At 47.7% G+C, this 21,299-nt stretch overlaps 1 protein-coding gene across 1 annotated transcript in view; it reads left to right on the forward strand.

Moving 5' to 3' along the window:
• Positions 1-21,299, forward strand: part of LOC139253699 (contactin-associated protein-like 5) — a 1,150,822-nt gene that overhangs the window by 897,673 nt on the left and 231,850 nt on the right. The window contains exon 18 of the mRNA XM_070873518.1: positions 17,778-18,017. Coding sequence (XP_070729619.1) covers positions 17,778-18,017 — 240 coding nt within the window. The remainder of the gene's footprint in view (positions 1-17,777; positions 18,018-21,299) is intronic.

The raw sequence follows: 21,299 nt of genomic DNA on the forward strand, positions 1-21,299 counted from the left end.
CGTGTAGAACCGATATCTCGCCATCAAAACGCTTTCCTTAGGTTTTAAGTGCTCCCGGACCAGGGTACACAATTCTTCCGAGGATTTCTCTGTTGCTTTTGCCGGAACTTGGAGATTCTTCATGAGGCCATAGATTGTTGCCCCACAGACGGTTCGGAGGATCGCCCTTCGCTTGTTAGCGTTCTCGACCCTTCCAGCTCGTTGGCCACGAAGTATTGGTCGTGTCTCTCCACGAAGGCCTCCCAATCGTCCCCTTCTGAGAACTTCTCCAGAATACCGACTGTTCTTTGCATTTTCGCGCGGTTGTTCATTACCTCGTCGCCAATTGGTACATTCATAATAAAGGATGAAACTGAGTACTGTGTGCAATGAGCAAGTGTGACCTTAGCTCCTTTAATAAGACTCCAGAGTGCAGGTACCTCGTGGGCGGCTTGCTTATATACCGTGCTCCCAAGGGATGCTGGGATCCTTGGGACTCCAACAGGTAGGCCCTCTGGTGGCCAGGTGTTATACAGGTTACAAGGGGTTAAGTACATAACAGTAATGGTAAAGTGACGGATATGCCGGGCCATGAGGTTACCAAATTGTGCTGGTATAAAATTCTGCCCAAAGTGCCTCATGTATGCCCAGTTTTGAGCTGCTAGATCTCCTCAGACCTATCCCATTTAGCACGGTGGTAATGCCACAAGACACGATGAAGGGTTGCCTCAGTGTGGAGACGGGACTTTGTCTCCATGAGGTCATTGTTATGATCACGCCTATCAATGCTGTCATGGACAGATACATCTGCGACAGGTAGTTTGGTGAAGACCAGGTCAAGTAGGTTTTTCCCTCGTGTTGGTTCTCTCACCACCTGCCGCAGGCCCAGTCTGGCAGCTGTGTCCTTCAGGACTCGGTCAGCTCAGTCAGTAGTGATTTTACTGAGCCACTCTTGGTGATGGACATTGAAGTCCCCCACCCAGAGTACATTCTGTGCCCTTGTTACCCCTGAGTGCTTCTTCCAAGTGCTGTTCAACATTGAGGAGTGCTGATTCATCAGCTGAGGGAGGGCGGTAGGTGGTTATCAGCAGGAAGTTTCGTTGCCCATGTTTGATCAGATGCCATGAGACTTCATGGGATCCGGGGTCAATGTTCCCAAGGCCACTCCCTCCCAACTGTATCCAGCTCTTCTTAGGTAGTCCACCGGAGTCGAGGATGACTTGCTTCCACACGAACATGAGTTCTCAGGTGACTGATGAGTCCTATGCGGGACTTACAGTCTCTGTCACAGGGGGGGGCAGGTAGTGGTTGAAGGGACTGTTGGGTGGGGTGCTTGGGTGGTTGTACACTCCTTCTGCTGATTGGGCTTGGCTTCTGCGTGCTCCCGGAGAAGAGACTCGAGATATTCGGCGCCTTCCCGGATGCTTCTCCTCCACTTTGAGCGATCTTGGGCCAGGGATTCCCAGGTGTCGGTGGGGATGTTTCACTTTTTCAAGGAGGCTTTGAGGGTGTCCTCTGCCCATCTGAGACTTGCTTGCCATGTTGGAGATCTGAGTAGAGCGCGTGTTTTGGGAGTCTAGTATCAGGCAAGCGGACGGTGTGGCCCCTCCATCGGAGCTGATCGAGCGTGGTCAATGGTACGATGCTGGGGATGTTGATCTGAGCGAGAACACTGATGTTAGTGCGTCTATCCTGCCATTGGATTTTTAGGATATTGTGGCGGTAGAGATGGTGGTACTTCTCCAGTGCTTTGAGGTGCCTGTGTACATAGTCTGTGTTTCTGAAACATATAGGAGGGCAGGTATCATTACTGCTCTATAGACCATGATCTTGGTGCCGGTTTGAGGTCCTGGTTTTCAAACACTCTCTTCCTCAGACGACCGAAGGCTGCACTGGCACACTGAAGGTGGTGTGGGACTTCATCATCAACGTCTGCCCTTGTTGACAGTAGGCTCCTGAGATATGGAAAATGGTCCACGTTGTCCAAGGCCTCGTCGTGGATTTTGATAATTGGGTGGCAGTACTGTGGCGGGGGCAGGTTGGTAGAGGACCTTTAATGTAAGGCCCATACTCTCGTATGCTTTGGTGAAGGTGTCGACGATGGTTTGGAGTTCGACTGTATACCACAGTGCTGACACCTCTGGTGGGTCTGTCATGCCGTTTCGCTACAAGAGGCAGCTATGGCTCAGTGGGTCACATTCTTCCCTCTGGTTGTGGGTTCAAGTCCTGCTCCGGAAACTTGAGCACAAACATCTAGTCTGATGCTCCAGTGCAGTAATGAGAGGGCGCTGCACTGTCGGAGGTCTGTCTTTTCGATGAGACGTAAACCAAGGCTTCGTCTGCTCTCTCAGGTGGGCATAAAAGATTCCATGGCACTATTTTGAAGAAGAGCATGGGAGTTATCCTTGGTGTCCTGGATAAAATATTGATCCCTCAATCAAAATCATTGAAATAGATTATCTGGTCATTATCACATTGTTGTTTGGGGAGCTTGCTGAGCAGTCCTATCAATGCAAGACAGAGCAAGCTGTTCGGTGCAAGCTGACTGTGGTCTGAGATAGCTGTGTTTTCTGAACATGTGGAACTCATAAGCTCGCAGCTCACAATTAAGTAGTTAACGAGTGGACTAAAAATGCTTAATCACAATTTCTCCTGTTCCGCCCAGCTTCTGATTGCTGGGTTCATGAACACAGGTCTTCCGGTCAGCCAGCATTGGGAAATCGGTCAGAAAAAGAAAGCCTTTCATGACCTCAGAATGTCCCAAAGCGCATTACATCCAATTAAATACTTTTTGAGAGAGAAACAAGGTAAACGTTTCAGGTCGACAGCCCTTTGTGACGAAGGGTGATCGACCTGAACCATTAACTCTGTTTCTCTCTCCTCACAGACGCTGCCTGACCTGCTGAGTGTTTCCAGCATTTTCTGTTTTTAATTCAGATTTCGAGCATCTGCAGTATTTTGCTTTTGTATACGTACTTTTTGAAGTGTAGTCACTGCTGTGATGAAAATGTGGCAGACAATCTGGGCACAGCAAGCTCCCACAAGCAGCAATGTGATAATGGCCCGATAATCTGTTTTTCTTTATGGTGTTGGCCATGTGAGAGTTGCACATCCAGGCATGGCGGCACTCTTCTTCTTCTTAGGCAGTCCCTCGGAGTCGAGGATGACTTGCTTCCACAGTAATATGAGTTCTCAGGTGAGTGATGAGACCAATGCAGGACCTACAGTCTCTGTCACAGGTGGGGCAGATGTTAGCTGAAGGGACAGATGGGTGGGGTGCTTGGGTTGTCGTACACTCCTTTTGCTGTTTGCGTTTGCTGTCTCCGCTTGCTCCCGGCAAAGAGACTCGAGGTGTTTGGTGCCTTCCCGGATGCTTCTCCTCCATTTTGAGCGATCTTGGGCCAGGGATTCCCAGGTGTCGGTGGGGATGTTGCACTTTTTCAAGGAGGCTTTGAGGAAGGTTCTTCAAGCGTTTCTTCTGCCCACCTGGCATGTTGTGAGTCTCGAATCGGGCATGTGGACGATGTGGCCCGTCCATCGGAACTGATCGAGTGTGGTCAGTGCTTCGATGCTGGAGATGTTGGCCTGAGCGAGAACACTGACGTTGGTGTGTCTATCCTCCCAGGGGATTTGCAGGATCTTGCGGAGGCAACGTTGGTGGCTGCTGTACATAGTCCATATCTCTGAAGGATATAGGGCGGGTATCACTATATCTGTAGTGCATGAGTTTGGTGCCGGGTTTGAGGTCCTGGTCTTCAAACACTCTCCAGGATCCCACTGACTAATCTATAATAATAGTAGACAGGTGTTGTCTGTTCAGGGTTTTGTCTGTCCTGGGGCGGGGGTCTGGGCGCTGGGAGCACGTGGTCCAAACTAGATGACAGTTGCACCGACCAATGGCCGATCAGGGCCCACCCGGTCTCGTAACCAATCAGGGCGGGGAGCGATGGCGCGAATTTTAAAATGTTTTAAAAGTTAATTGACGCTGGGTGTGTTCCAATGAGGAGGCGGTAGTGGATGTGGCGTGGGCGGGGCCTCCCACGGCATTGCCGGGGAGCGGAGAGGGGCGCGTGGCGGGAGCGGCGGGTGAGAGACAGAAAGAGAAAGAGAGAGGGAAGGAGGGATAGAGAGGGAAGGAGAGAGAGGGAGGGAGGGGGAAGGTGGGGAGGAAGGGAGAGGGAGGCTGGAGGTGAGAGGGAGGGAGGTGGAGAGGGGGGTGAGGAAGGGAGAGGGAGAGAGGGAGCGATGGGGAGAGAGGGAGGGGAGCAAAGGAGGGAGGGGGAGAGAGGGGGCGAGAGAGAAGGGAAAGAGGGGAAGAGAGGGAGGGAGGGGAGGAGAGAGGGAGCGACGGGGAGAGAGGGAGGGGAGCAAGGGAGGGAGGGGGAGAGAGGGGAAGAGAGAGGAGGGAAAGAGGGGGAGAGGGGGAGGGAGGGGGAGAGAGGGAGCAACGGGAAGAGAGGGAGGGGAGCGAGTGAGGGGTGGGAGTGGCTGGGAGGGAGAGGATGGGCGAGAGAGGGTGGAAGGGAGAGGGAGGGTGGTAGATAGCGAGAGGGTGGAAGTGAAAGGGAGGGAGAGAGAGTGTGAGAGGGAGAGAGAGAGTGAGAGGGAAAGGTGAGGGAAGTGTGAGAGGGAGAGAGAGGGTGGGACGGAGAGGGAGGGAGAGTGAGAGTGAGACAGATGACGAGGGGGGAGGGAGGGGGAGGGTGAGGAGAGAGAAAGGGAGGGAAAGAGGGATTGAGAGGGAGGGAGGGGGAAAGAGAGAGGGAGAGTGAAATTGGGAGAGGAGGGGGGAGGTAGAGGGAGGGAGAGCGAGAGAAAGACAGATGGAGGGAGGGGAGGGAGAGAAGGAGGGAGAGAGAGGGGAGGAAGAGAGGGAAGAAGGACTTCAGCGTTGATTCTATAGACGAAGAAGGAAATAACAGTCTAAACAAGTACTGTTGCAATAAAAATACTAATTTTCCCGCAAATGTGCTACGGGTCTGTGCTACTGTAATCTATGACCTCATTACCTGTGTAACTACGATGGAATGTGCAAGCTCCCTGCGAGTTTCCAATCAGGATGATTGACATGCCCTGCGTACATATGGCTTTTGAGGGAATCGTTACTATAAAGCTCCCTTTGATTAGGATAATGATTTGAATGGCTGGTGGTGGACATCCTTGACATTCAGTGACTGTGAAGGAGTTTACATGGAGCACAGTTCCTGCTGAGGACTCCTTTTCCAAACAGAAGCTGATTTATGCTGCGTACAAGTGAGGTTGCCAGTTCAGTGTTTCTTGCGGGAGAATCGGAGCTGGATTCAAGCAGCAGGGAGATGTGTTCAGGATAGATGAATGTACATACTATGTTCATGCTTTCAGAGTGGTGTAAGGCAAGTTCCGAATGCCAGATCCAGGTTTTGTCAATTGATCAACCTCTGTATGAACCCAATATTTACTCTAATTTGCTAGCGATCTCCAGTATGTTGGTATTTTGCTGGTTAAAGACCTTAGGGGGCGAGATTGCCCCTTTTCGAAGCCCCAGAGGCGCTAACGGGGCGGAGGAGATTTTTCGGCCGGGGGAGGGGTGCAACCGCCTCCCGGGAAATGGCCCCGGTGTTTGCGGAGGCGGCTGCGCCCCGCGGTTTGCGCCCCGGGCTGCCCTGCAACCGGCGATGACGACATCGCCATGCGCAGCAACCCCTCACCGCTCCCCCCCCCCCCCACCACGGGGGAAATTGCCCCGCGGGTCGCGAAGGTGGCCGACCTCCACTCTCGGGGCGCTCCTTAACAGCGAGGGCGCCATCGCCCCGTGCCACCATCTTATTTTGATTGCCGACTCTCGCGTCGGCTCGACGATGGCGGCCCCCAGCATGCTCTGGGTCGCCAAACGTGCAGCCCCGGCACTCAGTTTTGGGTGCTGTCCTGAAGACCCGGTCCCAGGTTGCTCTGGTGGCCTAGTGGAGGCCATCAGAGGCCTGGCAGAGTGCGCAGCGCCCCTCCCCTTTAAGCAAAAGGGAAGGGACATTGAAGCGGGTCTGCACTACGCGGAGTATCCGCGTAGCGCTTCCCTCAGTACCCTAGTCATCATAGGCAGTCCCTCGGAATTGAGGAAGACTTGCTTCCACTCTAAAAATGAGTCCTTAGGTGACTGAACCACAGTCCCTGTTAAAGGTTGGACACATAGTTGGTGAGGGAAAGGGGTGGGTGGGACTGGTTTGCCGCACACTCTTTCGGCTGCCTGCGCTTGCTTTCTGCATGCTCTCGGCGATGAGACTCGAGGTGCTCAGCGCCCAACCGGATGCTCTTCCTCCACTTGGGGCGGTCTTTGGCCAAGGAAACCCAGGTGTCAGTGGAGATGTTGCACTTTATCAAGGAGGCTTTGAGGGTGTCCATGTAACGTTTCCTCGGCCCACCTGGGGCTCAGTTGCCGTGAAGGAGTTCCGAGTAGAGCGCTTGCTTTGGGAGTCCCGCCCCAGTAACCGCCCCCAAAGGAAGTGGAGAGCGCGAGATTGCATTCCTCTTCCGTTGAGGGGCGGTAAGCCGAATTCAGTGATGGGGCCGGGACCAGTGCGCCAGGTGCAGAAAGTCCAGGCCCCAAATGATTACCGCTCCCCTTTGCCGCCCACACTAAATCACGCCAGTGCGTGCTGGCGCTAAATGGTGTTTCAGCAGCGTTAATGGCCATGAGGAGTCTGACAGGACTTATGAGGATGGATGCCAGGAACATCAAACGCCTCCTTAACCAAGGTTCTTCTTTCAAGCTTTCACTTTTTGTCCATCACAGGCAGGCGCCGGAGGCAAGAGTTGCATTTTCTGGCAGCTTTCAGTGAGCCTGCAGTGTTTGTAGTTCAATGGGTGAACTAGAATGCAACGATTGAAAATGTCCTGTGATAAAATCTCTTTTATCTGTGTTCATGTCGTAAACACATTTTTAAAATCACAAAAGGAAAATACTGCAGATGCTGGGATCTGGAATAAAAACAGAAAATGCTGAAAATCTCAGCAGGTCATGAAGCATCTGTGGAGAGGAAGCAGAGTTAATGTTTCGCGTCGATGGCCCTTCGTCAGAACTGGAAAGAACAGATTCTTAACAACACTGAAAAGGGGGAGGGGAAGAAAGAACAAAAGGGAAGGTCTGTGATAGGGTGGAAGACAGGAGAGATTAGAGAGACAAAAGGGAAGATGGCCCAAATTCAAATGGGAATGCCAGGAGTTAGAAAAGCATTCGCCAAGATAGGTTGTGAACAGTGGGATAATGACCAGCTGCCATTAGAGACAAGGAGAAAAGAAGAAAAAAGTCAATAAATATTGGGTGGCAGCTAATATTTTTGGAGCACTTACGGCATCTGTTTGTGTCGCTCCTTTCTTCCCCATCCCCCGACACTGCAAGCAGGAGAGAGATACGACCGTTGGCCTCATTCTGGATTAGCGCTGTAAATTGCGCATTGCACTAATAAATCACCACCACGCTGATGATAATTAGCAGGCACTACCAAAATACCGGTACTGCATGTGCTCTCTCGGCCAGCGGCCATTATCCTTTTCCGCCAATGTTACCGGCAGGTTTTCAGCATCCCCAGTGACAGCCCATGGCTCAGTGGGTCGCAACCTCGCCTCTGAGTCAGAAGGTTGTGGGTTCAAGTCCCACTCCAGGAACTTGAGCACATCAATCTCGGCTGACATTCCAGTGCAGTGCTGAGGGAGTGCTGTTCTGTTGGAGGTGCCGTTTTTCAGATGAAGCGTTAAACCGAGTCCCCTGTCTGCTCTCTCAGGTGGACATAAAAGACCTCATGAAACTATTTAGAAGAAGAGCAGGGGAGTTATCTCCGGTGTCCTGCCAATATTTATCCCTCAATCAACATAACAATAAACAGATTATCTGGTCATTATCACAGTGCCGATTGTGGGAGCTTGCTGAGCGGAAATTGGCTGCCATGTTTCTGACATTACAACAGTGACATCATCATCATAGGCAGTCCCTCGAAATCGAGGAAGACTTGCTTCCATTCTAAAAGTGAGTTCTTAGATAACTGTACAGTCCAATACGGGAACTACAGTCTCTGTCACAGGTGGGACAGATACCGGTTGAAGGAAAGGGTGGGTGGGGAGTCTGGTTTGCCGCACGCTCCTTCGGCTGCCTGCGCTTGTTTTCTACCTGCTCTCGGTGACGAGACTGGTGATGATGACTACACTCCAAAAAGTACTTCATTGGCTGTAAAGAACTTTGGTATGTCCAGTGGTCATGAAAGGCACTATATAAACGCAAGTCTTTCTTTCTTTCCCCAATTTCTCAGCTTATGATTCTAATCCTGACACTGCAAGAGACCTGCATTAATATCAGGATACACATTACCAGTCGGAGCCCTTTTAATACCAGCTTTTCATGCTTGATTTGCACTTAGAGTGGATTAAACGCTGTGTGAATGTGATAGAACAGACTCATTGCATCTTGCCCTGTGCTGTCTTCACTAAGATCCAGCTCAATTAGTTGTGAAGTACTGTTGTATTGGCTGGAATACATAAAGAAACACAAGCTTTTATGATGTTTTGGGCGTGAGCTCAGCCAGATGGTCTGAGCTTTTTCTAGATTTCCTATGGCTGTGGGAGGCCTGTCAGATAGACTTGTCTGAAAACTTCAGTGGTGGAGATAAAAGTGGCTTAGAATTATTCAATTCCTTTTAGTATTTGACCTTGCTCAGACATTCCTTCAGGTCTAGAGCTGATCTGGCATTCAACGGCGATCCATGTTGATATTTACTGTTTCTTCTTAGGTAGTCCCTCGGAGTCGAGGATGACTTGCTTCTACACCAATATGAGTTCTCAGGTGACTGATGAGTCCAATGCGGGACCTGCAGTCTCTGACACAGTTGGGGCAGATGGTGGTTGAAGGGACGGTTGGGTGGGGTGTTTGGGTTGTCTACCGATCCTTCCGCTGGTTGCTTTTGGCTTCCGCATGCTCTCGGAGAAGAGACTCGAAATGTTCGGCACCTTCCCGGATGCTTCTCCTCCACTTTGAGTGGTCGAGGGCCAGGGATTCCCAGGTGTCAGTGGGGATGTTACACTTTTTCAAGGAGGCTTTGAGTGAGTCCGTGAAGCGTTTTCTCTGCCCACCTGGGGCTCGCTTGCCCTGTTGGAGCTCCGAGTAGAACGTTTGCTTTGGGTGTCTACACATTTATTGTGTAGGGATCGATCATCTGGTCGCAATGCTTTTATATCAGAGGCAAGACAGAGATGAAATCTTTGAGATGGGCCAAGTGGATTGAGTAAGATCAGATCTAATTCATGGAAGATTTGTTTGAAGTTATTAGGAGGCCAATGCTACACCCAAAACCGACTTTAGACAGCTGCAGTTATAGGGCTTTGTACTTGACCAATTCCTAAAGGTTTGGCGGAAGTCATTATTTGTCGTGATGCTCCTAAGCCTCACCACAGGTTAGCTTTCAACATGAAACCTTACCTCGGTTTGCACATGCGTAAGATGCTGAACAATGTGATTAATGGCTGTCAGTGTGCCTGTCAACATATTTGGGATTCTTTCAATCGACAAAACATGTGGCATAAGAATATAAGCAGCATCCTTTGGCATTGTGATGAAGTTAATCCAACTGGAGTATTGTGTCCAATTCTGGGCGCCACACTTTAAGAAGGATGTCAAGGCCTTCGAGAGGGTGCAAAGGAGATTTACCATAACAGTACCAGAAATAAAGAAAAAGAAAGACTTGGATTTATATCGCATCTTTCACAACCACCGGACGTCTCAAAGTGCTTTACAGCCAATGAATTACTTTTGGAGTGTAGTCACTCTTGTAATGTGGGAAACACGGCAGCCAATTTACGCACAGCAAGCTCCCACAAACAGTAATGTATGACCAGATAATCTGTTTCTTTTGTGATGTTCCTTGAGGGATAAATATTTTCCAGGACACTGGGGATAACTCCCCTGCTCTTCTTCGAAATAGTGCCATGGAATCCTTTACGTCCACCTGAGAGAGAAGACGTCTCTCGATTTAATGCATCATCCAAAAGATGGCACATCCGACAGTGCAGCACTCCCTCAGTACTGCACTGCAGTGTCAGCCTTGATTTTTTTTATGCTCAAGTCCCTGGAGTGGCATGTGGGACTTCAGTTATGTGGAGAGACCAGAGACACTGGTGCTGTTCTCCTTAGAGCAGAGAAGCTTATGGGAAGATTTAATAGAAGTGTTCAAAATTATGAAGGATTTTGACAGAGTAAATGAGGAAAAACTAGTTCCAGTGGCAGGAGGATCGGTAACCAGAGAACATAGAATTAAGGTAATTGGCAAAAGAACCAGCGGTGAGTTGAAAATAATTTTTTTTTATGCAGCGAGTTGTTATGATCAGGAACACACTGCCTGGAAGGGCTGTGGAAGCAGATTCAATAATAAATTTCAATAGAGAATTGGATATATACTTGAAGGGGAATAATTTACAGGGCCTTAGGGAAAGAGCAGGGGAGAGGGACTAATTGGATAGCTCTTTCAAAGACCCAGCACAGGCAGGATGGGCCAAATGGTCTTCTTCAGTGCTGTATCATTCTGTGATTCACAGTAGAAGAAGAGGACAAAATATCAGTGGTACAAGAGAACCTAAAAATAAGTCAAGGCAAGGGTAGTGAATCTTGTGGCCTCAGTTGATTGCTTCGTTGATGTCATGTTGCAATTTCCTATTTTGCTGTCCTGTTAGCTTTGTGTAATGCTATAGTTCAATAAACAATTAAAAGAGCTTTATCACAACATCAAGCTATTAATTGGACACAATATTTGAGGTCAATCCAAGATTAAAAACAGAGAAATCAATGGACAATGCATCAGGAAAAAAAACCAACTGCTAGTACTTATTATATGCTCTGTTAGCCAAAAGGGATTGTTAATAATAGCACATTGTGATAGGATATGTTAGAAACATAGAAACATAGAAAATAGGTGCAGGAGTAGGCCATTTGGCCCTTCGAGCCTGCACTGCCATTCAATGAGTTCATGGCTGAACATGCAACTTCAGTACCCCATTCCTGCTTTCTCGCCATACCCCTTGATCCCCCGAATAGTAAGGACTACATCTAACTCTTTTTTGAATATATTTAGTGAATTGGCCTCAACAACTTTCTGTGATAGAGAATTCCACAGGTTCACCACTCTCTGGGTGAAGAAGTTTCTCCTCATCTCGGTTCTAAATGGCTTACCCATTATCCTTAGACTGTGACCCCTGGTTCTGGACCTCCCCAACATTGGGAACATTCTTCCTGCATCTAACCTGTCTAAACCCGTCAGAATTTTAAATGTTTCTATGAGATCCCCTCTCATTCTTCTGAACTCCAGTGAATACAAGCCCAGTTGATCCAGTCTTTCTTGATATGTCAGTCCCACCATTCTGGGAATCAGTCTGGTGAATCTTCGCTGCACTCCCTCAATAGCTAGAATGTCCTTCCTCAAGTAGGAGACTAAAACAATACTCCAGGTGAGGCCTCACCAAGGCCCTGTACAACTGTAGTAACACCTCCCTGCCCCTATACTCAAATCCCCTCGCTATGAAGGCCAACATGCCATTTGCTTTCTTAACCACCTGCTGTACCTGCATGCTAACATTCAATGACTGATGTACCATGACACCCAGGTCTCGTTGCACCTCCCCTTTTCCTAATCTGTCACCATTCAGATAATAGTCTGTCTCTCTGTTTTTACCACCAAAGTGGATAACCTCACATTTATCCACATTATACTTCATCTGCCATGCATTTGCCCACTCACCTAACTTATCCAAATCACTCTGCAGTCTCATTGCATCCTCCTCGCAGCTCACACTGCCACCCAACTTAGTGTCATCCGCAAATTTGGAGATACTACATTTAATCTCCTCGTCTAAATCATTAATGCACAATGTAAACAGCTGGGGCCCCAGCACAGAACCTTGCTGTAACCCACTAGTCACTGCCTGCCATTCTGAAAAGTACCCATTTACTCCTACTCTTTGCTTCCTGTCTGCCAACCAGTTCTCAATCCATGTGAGCACACTACCCCCAATCCCATGTGCTTTAACTTTGCACATTAATCTCTTTTGTGGGATCTTGTCGAAAGCCTTCTGAAAGTCCAAATACACCACATTAACTGGTTCTCCCTTGTCCACTCTACTGGAAACATCCTCAAAAAATTCCAGAAGATTTGTCAAGCATGATTTCCCTTTCACAAATCCATGTTAATCAGAGTCATGCGGCCATTCAGCTTTGTGGCTTATGTTTTTTTTCTTCACACCAGCTGATCTCCTCTGGCGTTACTAGTTGGGAGTGGATACCGCTTCGGTTGGTGGCATGTGTTGGCAGGCATGAACAGAAGGGTCATAGGTCACATGGGAAAAGTTGCCCAAAAGGCAGGGAGCAGAAGAAAAGAAAATCCACGAGTAGATCCAAAGAGCAACATTGAGAGGCACAGAGTTGGTGCAGCAGTGAAAGTCAGGGAGAAGGATAGGAACCTTGGCAATGGACCAGAAGACAAGGTCGAAGCTGCAGGAACATAATAACATAAGAACATAAGACATAGGAGCAGGAGTAGGCCATAAGGCCCTTCGAGCCTGCTCCGCCATTCAGTAAGATCATGGATTCAGCTCCACTTCCCTGCCCGCTCCCCATAAGCCCTTATCCCCTTATCGTTTAAGCAACTGTAGCATCGTGGTTATGTCATTGGGCTAATAATCCAGAGGCCTGGACTAATGATCCAGAGACACAAGTTCAAATCTCACCACAGTAGCTGGGGAATTTAAATTCCGTTAATTAAATAACTCTGGAATAAAAAGCTAGTGTCAGTAATGGTGACCATGAAACTACCAGATTGTTGTAAAAACCCATCTGATTCACTAATGTCGATATGGGAAGGGAATCTGCCGTCCTTACCCGGTCTGGGCCTACATGTGACTCCAGACCCACAGCAATGTGGTTGACTCTTAACTGCCCTCCGAAATTGCAGCTTATCACCTCCTTCTCTAGGGCAATTAGAGATGGCCAATAACCAAACGCTGGCCTGGAACGAATAAAGGAAACATGCTGTACAGGGCCACCTAGTGGCCAGGGCCTGATGCTTCTTGGCAGCTGTTGACAACAACGTTGACACAGCAATTTACAACAGTGAATGTCGACAGAATAGCATGACCAAGAACCCTGACAACAGGAATTAAAGTTTATGAACAAGAAGTATGTACCCTACAGAAGTTTTTTAAAAATAATATACTAGCACATCACCTGTGACATTGCTTATAGAGAGTCAGAGGATGCACTGTTTTATAACAAAAGGGATGTTTCTGCAAGAATTAACATCAGGGCCACTGATTTACAGCAATTAAGTCAAATTCGTAAAAACATAAGAATTAGGAGCAGGAATAGGTCACACAGCCCCTCGAGCCTGCACCGCCATTCAGTAAGATCATTTTTTGTTTTATGAATTGGTTCACGGGATCTGGACATCGCTGGCAAGGCCAGCATTTATTGCCCATTCCTAATTGCCCTTGAGAAGGTGGTGGCAAGCTGCCTTCTTGAACCACTGCAGTCCACATAATGAAGGTACTCTCAGTGCTGACTTTGGGGATTTATTACAATTGAATGGCTTGCTACACCATTTCAGAGGGCATTTAAGAGTCAACCACATTGCTGTGGGTCTGATGTCACATTTCGGCCAGAACAGGTAAGGACAGCAGATTTCCTTCCCTAAAGGACATTAGTGAATCAGATGGGTTTATACAACAATCTGCTAGTTTCATGGTCACCATTTACTGACATTAGCTTTTTAATTCCAGAGTTATTTAATTAACTGAATTTAAATTCCCCAGCTACCATGGTGGGATTTGAACTCGTGTCTCCAGATCATTAGTCCAGGTCTCTGGATTACTCATCTAGTAACATAACCACTGAGCTACCATTCCCATAACCATGGCTGACCTTCGACCTCAACTCCACTTTCCCATCCGATCCCCATATCCCTTGATTCCCCTCGAGTCCAAAAATCTCTCGACCTCAGCCTTGAGTATACTCGATGACTCAGCATCCACAGCGCTCTGGGGCAGAGAATTCCAAAGATTCACAACCCTCTGAGTGAAGAAATGCATCCTAAGCTCAGATTTAAAAGAGCTACCCTGTATTCTGAGGCTTTTTTGAAATGTTTAGTGGGATTGAATATCACAACTCTGTCCATTATGCTGTGCAAACTGTAAATCTGTGTTTTTTTTATATATCTCTTTACCCGTCAGTTAAAATGTTATCTCTAAACATTTGCAAAGCCGAGAACCACAGCAGGAAATGTCAATTGGAGGTCGATATCTGGGGAGTGGAAATGGGGTTGAACTCCATTTTGGTAGCAATGGGGAATGGTCCTGGATTTTAGTAGCACTTTGGGATGGGTTTCCTGGAATTTGTTAGCAATCTGGGATGGTCTTATGGTTTAGCAGAATTGGGAAGGATGTCCTGGGGATTGAAACCACTGCACCGGGACGACTGGAATTTGGCACTGTCGGGTGCATTGTTTGAACTGGTATCACTGTAGAAACTAAACTTGGGTTTAGGCGCAACTGGGGGGCTGCATGTGAAGCTTGGCTCCTTGATGGACTCATGGCACAGCCAGCAGTAAAGGGAGGGGAAAGGCATGGGTCAACATCATTACAGCAGTGTTCCTGGTGGGAGTCCCACAGCCATAAGAAAGCCCAGTGTAATGTATGAATCTGTGAGTATGGTTTGTTGAGCTGTTGAGTAGTGAATGGCTTAGCCAGTCACATGATGTTCACAAGACTCAATAAAACCCCAGCTAGTTGTGTTTGGGGAATCCAAGATGAGTTACGCAGTTGTGAGCCTGGTGGATGAACTGGTAATATGTAGTGTGATTGTTAAACGTTTTGCTAATAAACCAACTACTTCTTAATAGCAATGTGTTGCTATGAATTCTTAAGCAAAGAACCCATGAAGCAAATATATTACGCCTGCCATTGTCCAGCTGCTGGGCATTTAAAGGGGAAGCACAGGCTGAAAGGTCAAGGGAGTTGTCGAATCTCATCAGGTAAGTGAGTGAGAGACATAGGAACAGGAGTAGGCCATTCAGCCCATCGAGCCTGCTCCACCATTCAGTGAGATCATGGCTGTTCTACAACCTAACTCCATATACCCTCGCTTTTAGCCCATATCCCTTGATACTTTTGGTTAACTGAAAGCTTTCACTCTCTGATTTAAAATGACCAATTCATCAAGCTTCAATTATCGTTTGCGAAAGAGATTTCCAAACTTCTACCACCCTTTGTGTGCAGAAGTGCTTCCTAATATCACTCCTGAAAAGTCTGGCTTAAATTTCTAGACTATGCCCCCTTAGTCCTAGAATCCCCAACCGGCAGAAATAGTTTTTCTCTATCTACCCTATCTGTTCCCTTTAATATCTTGTAAACTTCGATCAAATCACCCCTCACCTTCTAAATTCTGCGGAATCCAACAGTGACTTGTGTAATCTCTCCTCGTAACTTAACCCTTGAAGTCCGGATCTCATTCTTGTCCCTCCTATTTTGAGGGAAAAGATGCCTCACTTAGATCCCTCCCTCCCATGTACGTCATGTTGAAAGTGACACTAGGCTCTGGGTTTAGTGCCACCTTCAACATGATAGTCATGGGAAGTAGGGGTAACTGCGGCAAACAGGAAAGAAATAGGCCGGTGAACCAGGTTCCACCCAACTCCCTCCCCTCGCTGTGTTTTGCAGCAGTGGTTGGAGAAGGTGCAACCGACGGGGGAAGGAGAAAGGAACTGAGGTCAAAGTGACATTCGGCCTCACTATCCAATTATGCGTTATTCTTCCGACTGCGCATTCTTCTCCCATTCCGGGCGGGATAGTGGATGATAATCCAGCCCCATGGTCGTCCTTCTGCCTGACAGCTGTTGATCATTAGAACATTTAGGTTTTCTAACTGTCAACATGACAAGCGATAATCAGGCCGGATTGACAGGCTTGGCTTCCAGTCGGACGGGAAATGCTGGCGAAGAGGCTGCAACCCCAGGGGTAGGTGTGAGCCCCGACCCAGGGTGGTCTGATCCTGGAAGGTGTCTGATCCCCAGCGCGGGGCGGGAGGGGGGAGGGATTTGTATGGGGGCGGGGGCGGAGTGGCTGATAGTGAGAGAGCTTGGAGCACCAGGGGAAAGCGCTCCTGCTCCTCCCAGCGCACAAGAAGTGCTCCCCCCAGGCTGTTCCAAGGACCAGGAACCCCGGCCTGTCTCAGTTAAAGCTGCAAAACAAGTTAAATCCTCATTATCATATTTAGAGTGCTAACCTGCCTCCTGGGAGCAGTTGGCCACCTGCCCTCATCCCTCCTCCTTTAAAGAGGCAGAATGGGGACTTACATTTATATAGCGCCTTTCACGACCACCGGACGTCTCAAAGCGCTTTACAGCCAATTAAGTACTTTTGGAATGTAGTCACTGTTGTAATGTGGGAAAAGTAACAGCCAATTTGCGCACAGCAAGCTCCCACAACCAGCAATGTGATAATGATCAGATAATCTGTTTTTGTCATGTTGATTGTGGGATAAATATTGGCCAGGACACCAGGGATAACTCTCCTGCCCTTCTTCGAAATAGTGCCATGGGATCTTTTACATCCACCTGAGAGAGCAGACAGGGCCTCGGTTTAACGTTTCATCTGAAAGATGGCACCTCTGACAGTGCAGCACTCCCTCAGCACTGCAGCAGAGTGACAGCTGGCACAGTGTTAAAGCCAGAAGTAGACGGGTTGGAGGCGGTTTAGGGTCGGGATTCAGATTTTTAACACATTGGCCTTCCACCTGACCCAAACCCGCCTACTTACTGAGGTTAAAACCCCCTCCAGTATATAGAAAGTAGAAAAAAAATGATATCGAAGCATAATTGCTACACTTTGGGGTTGAAATTGGTTATGGCCGTTTTTGAGGCGGTGTCACCGCCTGAGTGCTGATTTTAGTGCCGGACGTTAGGCGCAGCCTCAAAGTCCTAAATTCAGTTTTTATGCCCAAAGCTGAGAGAGCAGCGCTAAAAAGTAGCCTGGCACACTGGTCCTCGAGCCGGAGCTCAGGAGGCCGACTGAATTTCCCGACGGGAAGCTGCCGCCATGTTAGAAAAAAAAAGAACTAAAACTTCTCTGACCCACAAACACACACACACACTTCCCCACTTTTATAACTTATGAAAACATGCAGAAATAAATAAAGAAACTTACCTTCCCTTCTGGGCGATTCCGTCCGAGATCCGCTCTTTTACGACCACTTTTACCTGGCTGTACGACCACCTCCTGTCACTGCAACCGTACAAAGCAAATTTCGCCACAGAGGTGTCAAAGAGGCATTTCACGCTGGATGACGTCACCACGCGAGTAGCATTACCCGGTGCAGCGTTGCCTTTAGGAGCCCCAGTCAAACAAACGACTGAATGTAGGACGAGGCGTCGATGCCGCTTACCGTCGCAGGTAGGCCTTTGCCGCCCATTAGCTGCCTAGCACCGGTGCTAACGTCAGTGTTATTCCAATCCCTTAACCTTTTGACATTAAGGGCTAGACTTTCCATCAGTTTCACCTCGCTACCGCCCACTTACCGCCCATTGAGCCGCTGAGATGAAGTATAACACCCATTTATCGCCCATTTTCCCTAACAATGGAAACTAACGCCCATTTATCACCCATTTATCGCCAGTGTTAGTTTCGGCATAATGTTGTTTCGGATCAACTTGGATAATCTCAATAAAGATGCCGGGTTTTTCCCCCATTGAAAGCGGCGGAATACACGAGAATGGACTTTAAAGCCTAATTCGTTCCCATTTCAGGAGGGACTGCCTCGAGGCAGAAAGGGTTCCTTGGATGCATCCGGTCGCTGCAATTAAACGGGGTGACCCTTGACCTCGAGGAAAGAGCGAAAATGACCCCGGGGGTCAAGCCAGGATGCCCAGGACACTGCAGCAGCTACGGCAACCTGTGCCACAACGGGGGCAGATGCATCGAGAAGTACAGCGGCTATTCCTGCGACTGCGGCCACTCTGCATATGACGGACCATTCTGTAAGAAAGGTAAGATGTAGCATTCTGGTATCGCGTGTGTCTAATTAATAATCATTTATTCCATCAATGATATCTTGCAAATACACACTGTAATTTAATGTTATTGAATGGAACATTGTAATAGCTGTTTGTAAAACTGTTTTTAATGGATGTGATAATTTTTCACAAGGGCACCATTACCTTGTAAGGCAAATCAGATGGTTAATTGAACAAGGCAAATACTTCACTGAAAATAATTTGCTTGCAGATCATTGCTATTTATGACTCTCACAATAAAGTCAGTTTAATCAGCTTCAAGAACGCACGCTATGTTTGTGCTTGCTACCTACAACTTGGGAGATCCCTCGAAAGTAGGTCATGGCAACTATCTTACAAAAGGCGGCAAGAAGACAGGGATGCGATAACATACACATGTGGCTTTAGTATTTTGGGGGCCTCTAAAGACAGCAACCCCCCTCTCTGCCCCGCCCCACCGCCAACCTCAACTCAACTAGCCCTTTTCCAATTTCTTATTATTCTTTCTTGGGATATGGGCATCACTACCAAGGCCAACGTTTATTGCCCATCCCTAATCGCCCTTGAGAAGGTGGTGGTGAGCCGCCTTCTCGAACCGCTGCAGTCTGTGTGGTGAAGGTACTCCCACTGTGCTGTTAGGGAGGGAGTTCTCGGACTTTGACCCAGCGACAATGAAGGAACGGCCGATTATATTTCCAAGTCAGGACGGTGTGTGACCCGGAGGGGAACTTGGAGCTGATGGTGTCTCCAAGCACCCACTGCCCTTGTCCTTCAAGGCGGTAGAGGTCGCGGGTTTGGGAGTTGCTGTCGGAGAAGCCTTGGCCCTGGCGAGTTGCTGCCGTGCATCTTATAGAAGTGTTGGTACAACTGCCCCCATCCAGGCAAGTGTAGAGCATTGCATCACACTCTGGACTGGTGACTTGTAGGGGATGGAGTCAGGAGGTGAGCCACTTGCTGCGGAACACCCAGCCTCTGGACCACTCAAGTCACCTCGAGGTATATATATATTTAAAAATATTTACACCCAGCAATACATTTAATGTTGCTGAAATTGAAATTAATGGTTTTGCTGTTTGAACCGAGGACTACCTGTGGGAGGATTTAATCCATAATAAGAGAAGCACAGACATTGATGAGATGCAAGATGGCTATGTTCCCAAATGAATCTGCCAGAGTCACTGGTTGACTGCACTGTATGCCTGACTGGCCGGTGTTTCCTGTGAGGATCAGCCATTCATCTCCATGGATGGCGGTAATGCAGACTCACCTCCCTGTACTTATTAGTGTTTTAAACAATGCGGGGTAGAGTTTTCCACAGCGTTCTCCCGATCTTCCACTTTACCTTCAATGGAAAACCTGGAGAAACGGAATGGAGGGGTGGTAACCGCTTTTAGCCGTTTCTCCCAAAGTCCCGTCGACCTTCCACAGGAAGGTCCGTGCGCAGACTTTAGCATAAAATGACATCCAATATCGAAAAAGAGCAGGTGAGTCCCTCAACCAAGGGACATAGAAACATAGAAACATAGAAAATAGGTACAGGAGTAGGTCATTTGGCCCTTCAAGCCTGCACTACCATTCAATATGATCATAGCTGATCAGTATCCCATTCCTGCTTTTTCTCCATACTCCTTGAACCCTTTAGCCGTAAGGGCCATATCTAACTCCCTTTTGAATATATCTAACGAACTGGCCTCAACAACTTTCTGTGATAGAGAATTCCATATGCTCACAACTCTCTGAGTGAAGAAGTTTCACCTCATCTCAGTCCTAATGGCTTACCCCTTATCCTTAGACTGTGACCCCTGGTTCTGGACTTCCCCAACATCAGGAACATTCTTCCTGCATCTAATCTGTCCAATCCTGTCAGAATTTTATACGTTTCTATGAGATCCCCTCTCATTCTTCTAAATTCCATTGAATATAAGCCTAGTCGATCCAGTCTTTCTTCTGGACTATCTCCTATCTCCGGGTCAGAAGATGGTGACTACAGACACAAACCCAAGAGTCGGAATTCATAATCTAAGCCCAACACAGGACTGAGCAAGTGTCCAATCTGTCAATTCAAGTAGATATAAAATATCCTTTGTAATTATTCAAGGACGGGCAGGAAATTCTCCCAATCTCTTTACCAGCATTCTTCCGTCACATTAGCTATTTATACCTCTCATCGCTATTTGTGGGATATTGCTTTGTGCAAAATTGGCTGTAGTATTTTCATGCAGAACAACAATCACTGCACTTCCAATCATTCGTTGCATGTGAGGTATTTCTGAGAGATATGATCAGGTGCAGTATAAATGCAAGTCTTTCTTGGGTGCATGCTGTACCAACCCTGGTTTAGCAATGAGCTGTTGTGATCTGGAACGCACTGCCTGAAAGGGCAGTGGAAGCAGATTCGTTGGGCGTAAGAGTTTAAAAACCTGTAAAAATCATGATTAAAATAAAAATTTAAAAAACATTTATGTTAAAACTCTGCCCACTCAGGTAATGTTATTTTAAGCCCTAACCCTAACTTTTTTAAAAAATCAGCAATTTAAAAAAAAAACATGTATAACAAATTTAATTTCTGTTAGTGTATTGTGTGAGGTGGTTTTTAAATGTTTTGTGTAGTGTTTGTGTGTTTTGGGTTTTTTCTCATTCATTGTAACAGGAGCTTCGTAACTTACGAAACTTTTTTTACAATGAATGAGAAAATACTTCCCTGTGATTGGGTGTCCAGGCACACGTGACTCCTGCGCACGTCCCTACGAGCATGCGCTACAAGGCGCAGGGAGATGAGGCCTGTGGATCGCGATTTCGAGCGGGCACAGCAGCTTCAGGTAAGTGCGCATTTTATGTCTATTATTTAGTGCTTTGCCCGCGGGTATTCCTTGAGAGGAATTTCTGCCCCACCAGTAACTTTTAAAAAGGAATTGGATGAATACTTGAATGGAAAATAGTTGCAGGGCTATAAGGAAAGGGCAGGCGAGTGGAGAGCTCTTGCAAAGAGCCGGCACAGGGAAAATGGGCCATATGGACCCCTTCTGTATCATTCTATGATTCTATGGTTCAATAGTGCTGAGTTATTCAGGTTTTGAATTTTTTTATATAAACATTCATGGTAATAACATTGTTAGCGCGAATGTTTTCCTGCAAGAATCACTCGACACTCTGGGTCGGTTCCAACGCCAAAACGGCTTTTATTACGCCGGCGGGGAGAGAGCCTCTGGTCCAACTCCAGGCACTCCACTCCACCGAACAAAGAAATTCATCGATATTTATATGTTTTACAATAGT

The sequence above is a fragment of the Pristiophorus japonicus genome, chromosome 3 (genome assembly GCF_044704955.1).
Source record: "Pristiophorus japonicus isolate sPriJap1 chromosome 3, sPriJap1.hap1, whole genome shotgun sequence".
NCBI classification, from domain to species: Eukaryota; Metazoa; Chordata; class Chondrichthyes; family Pristiophoridae; genus Pristiophorus; species Pristiophorus japonicus.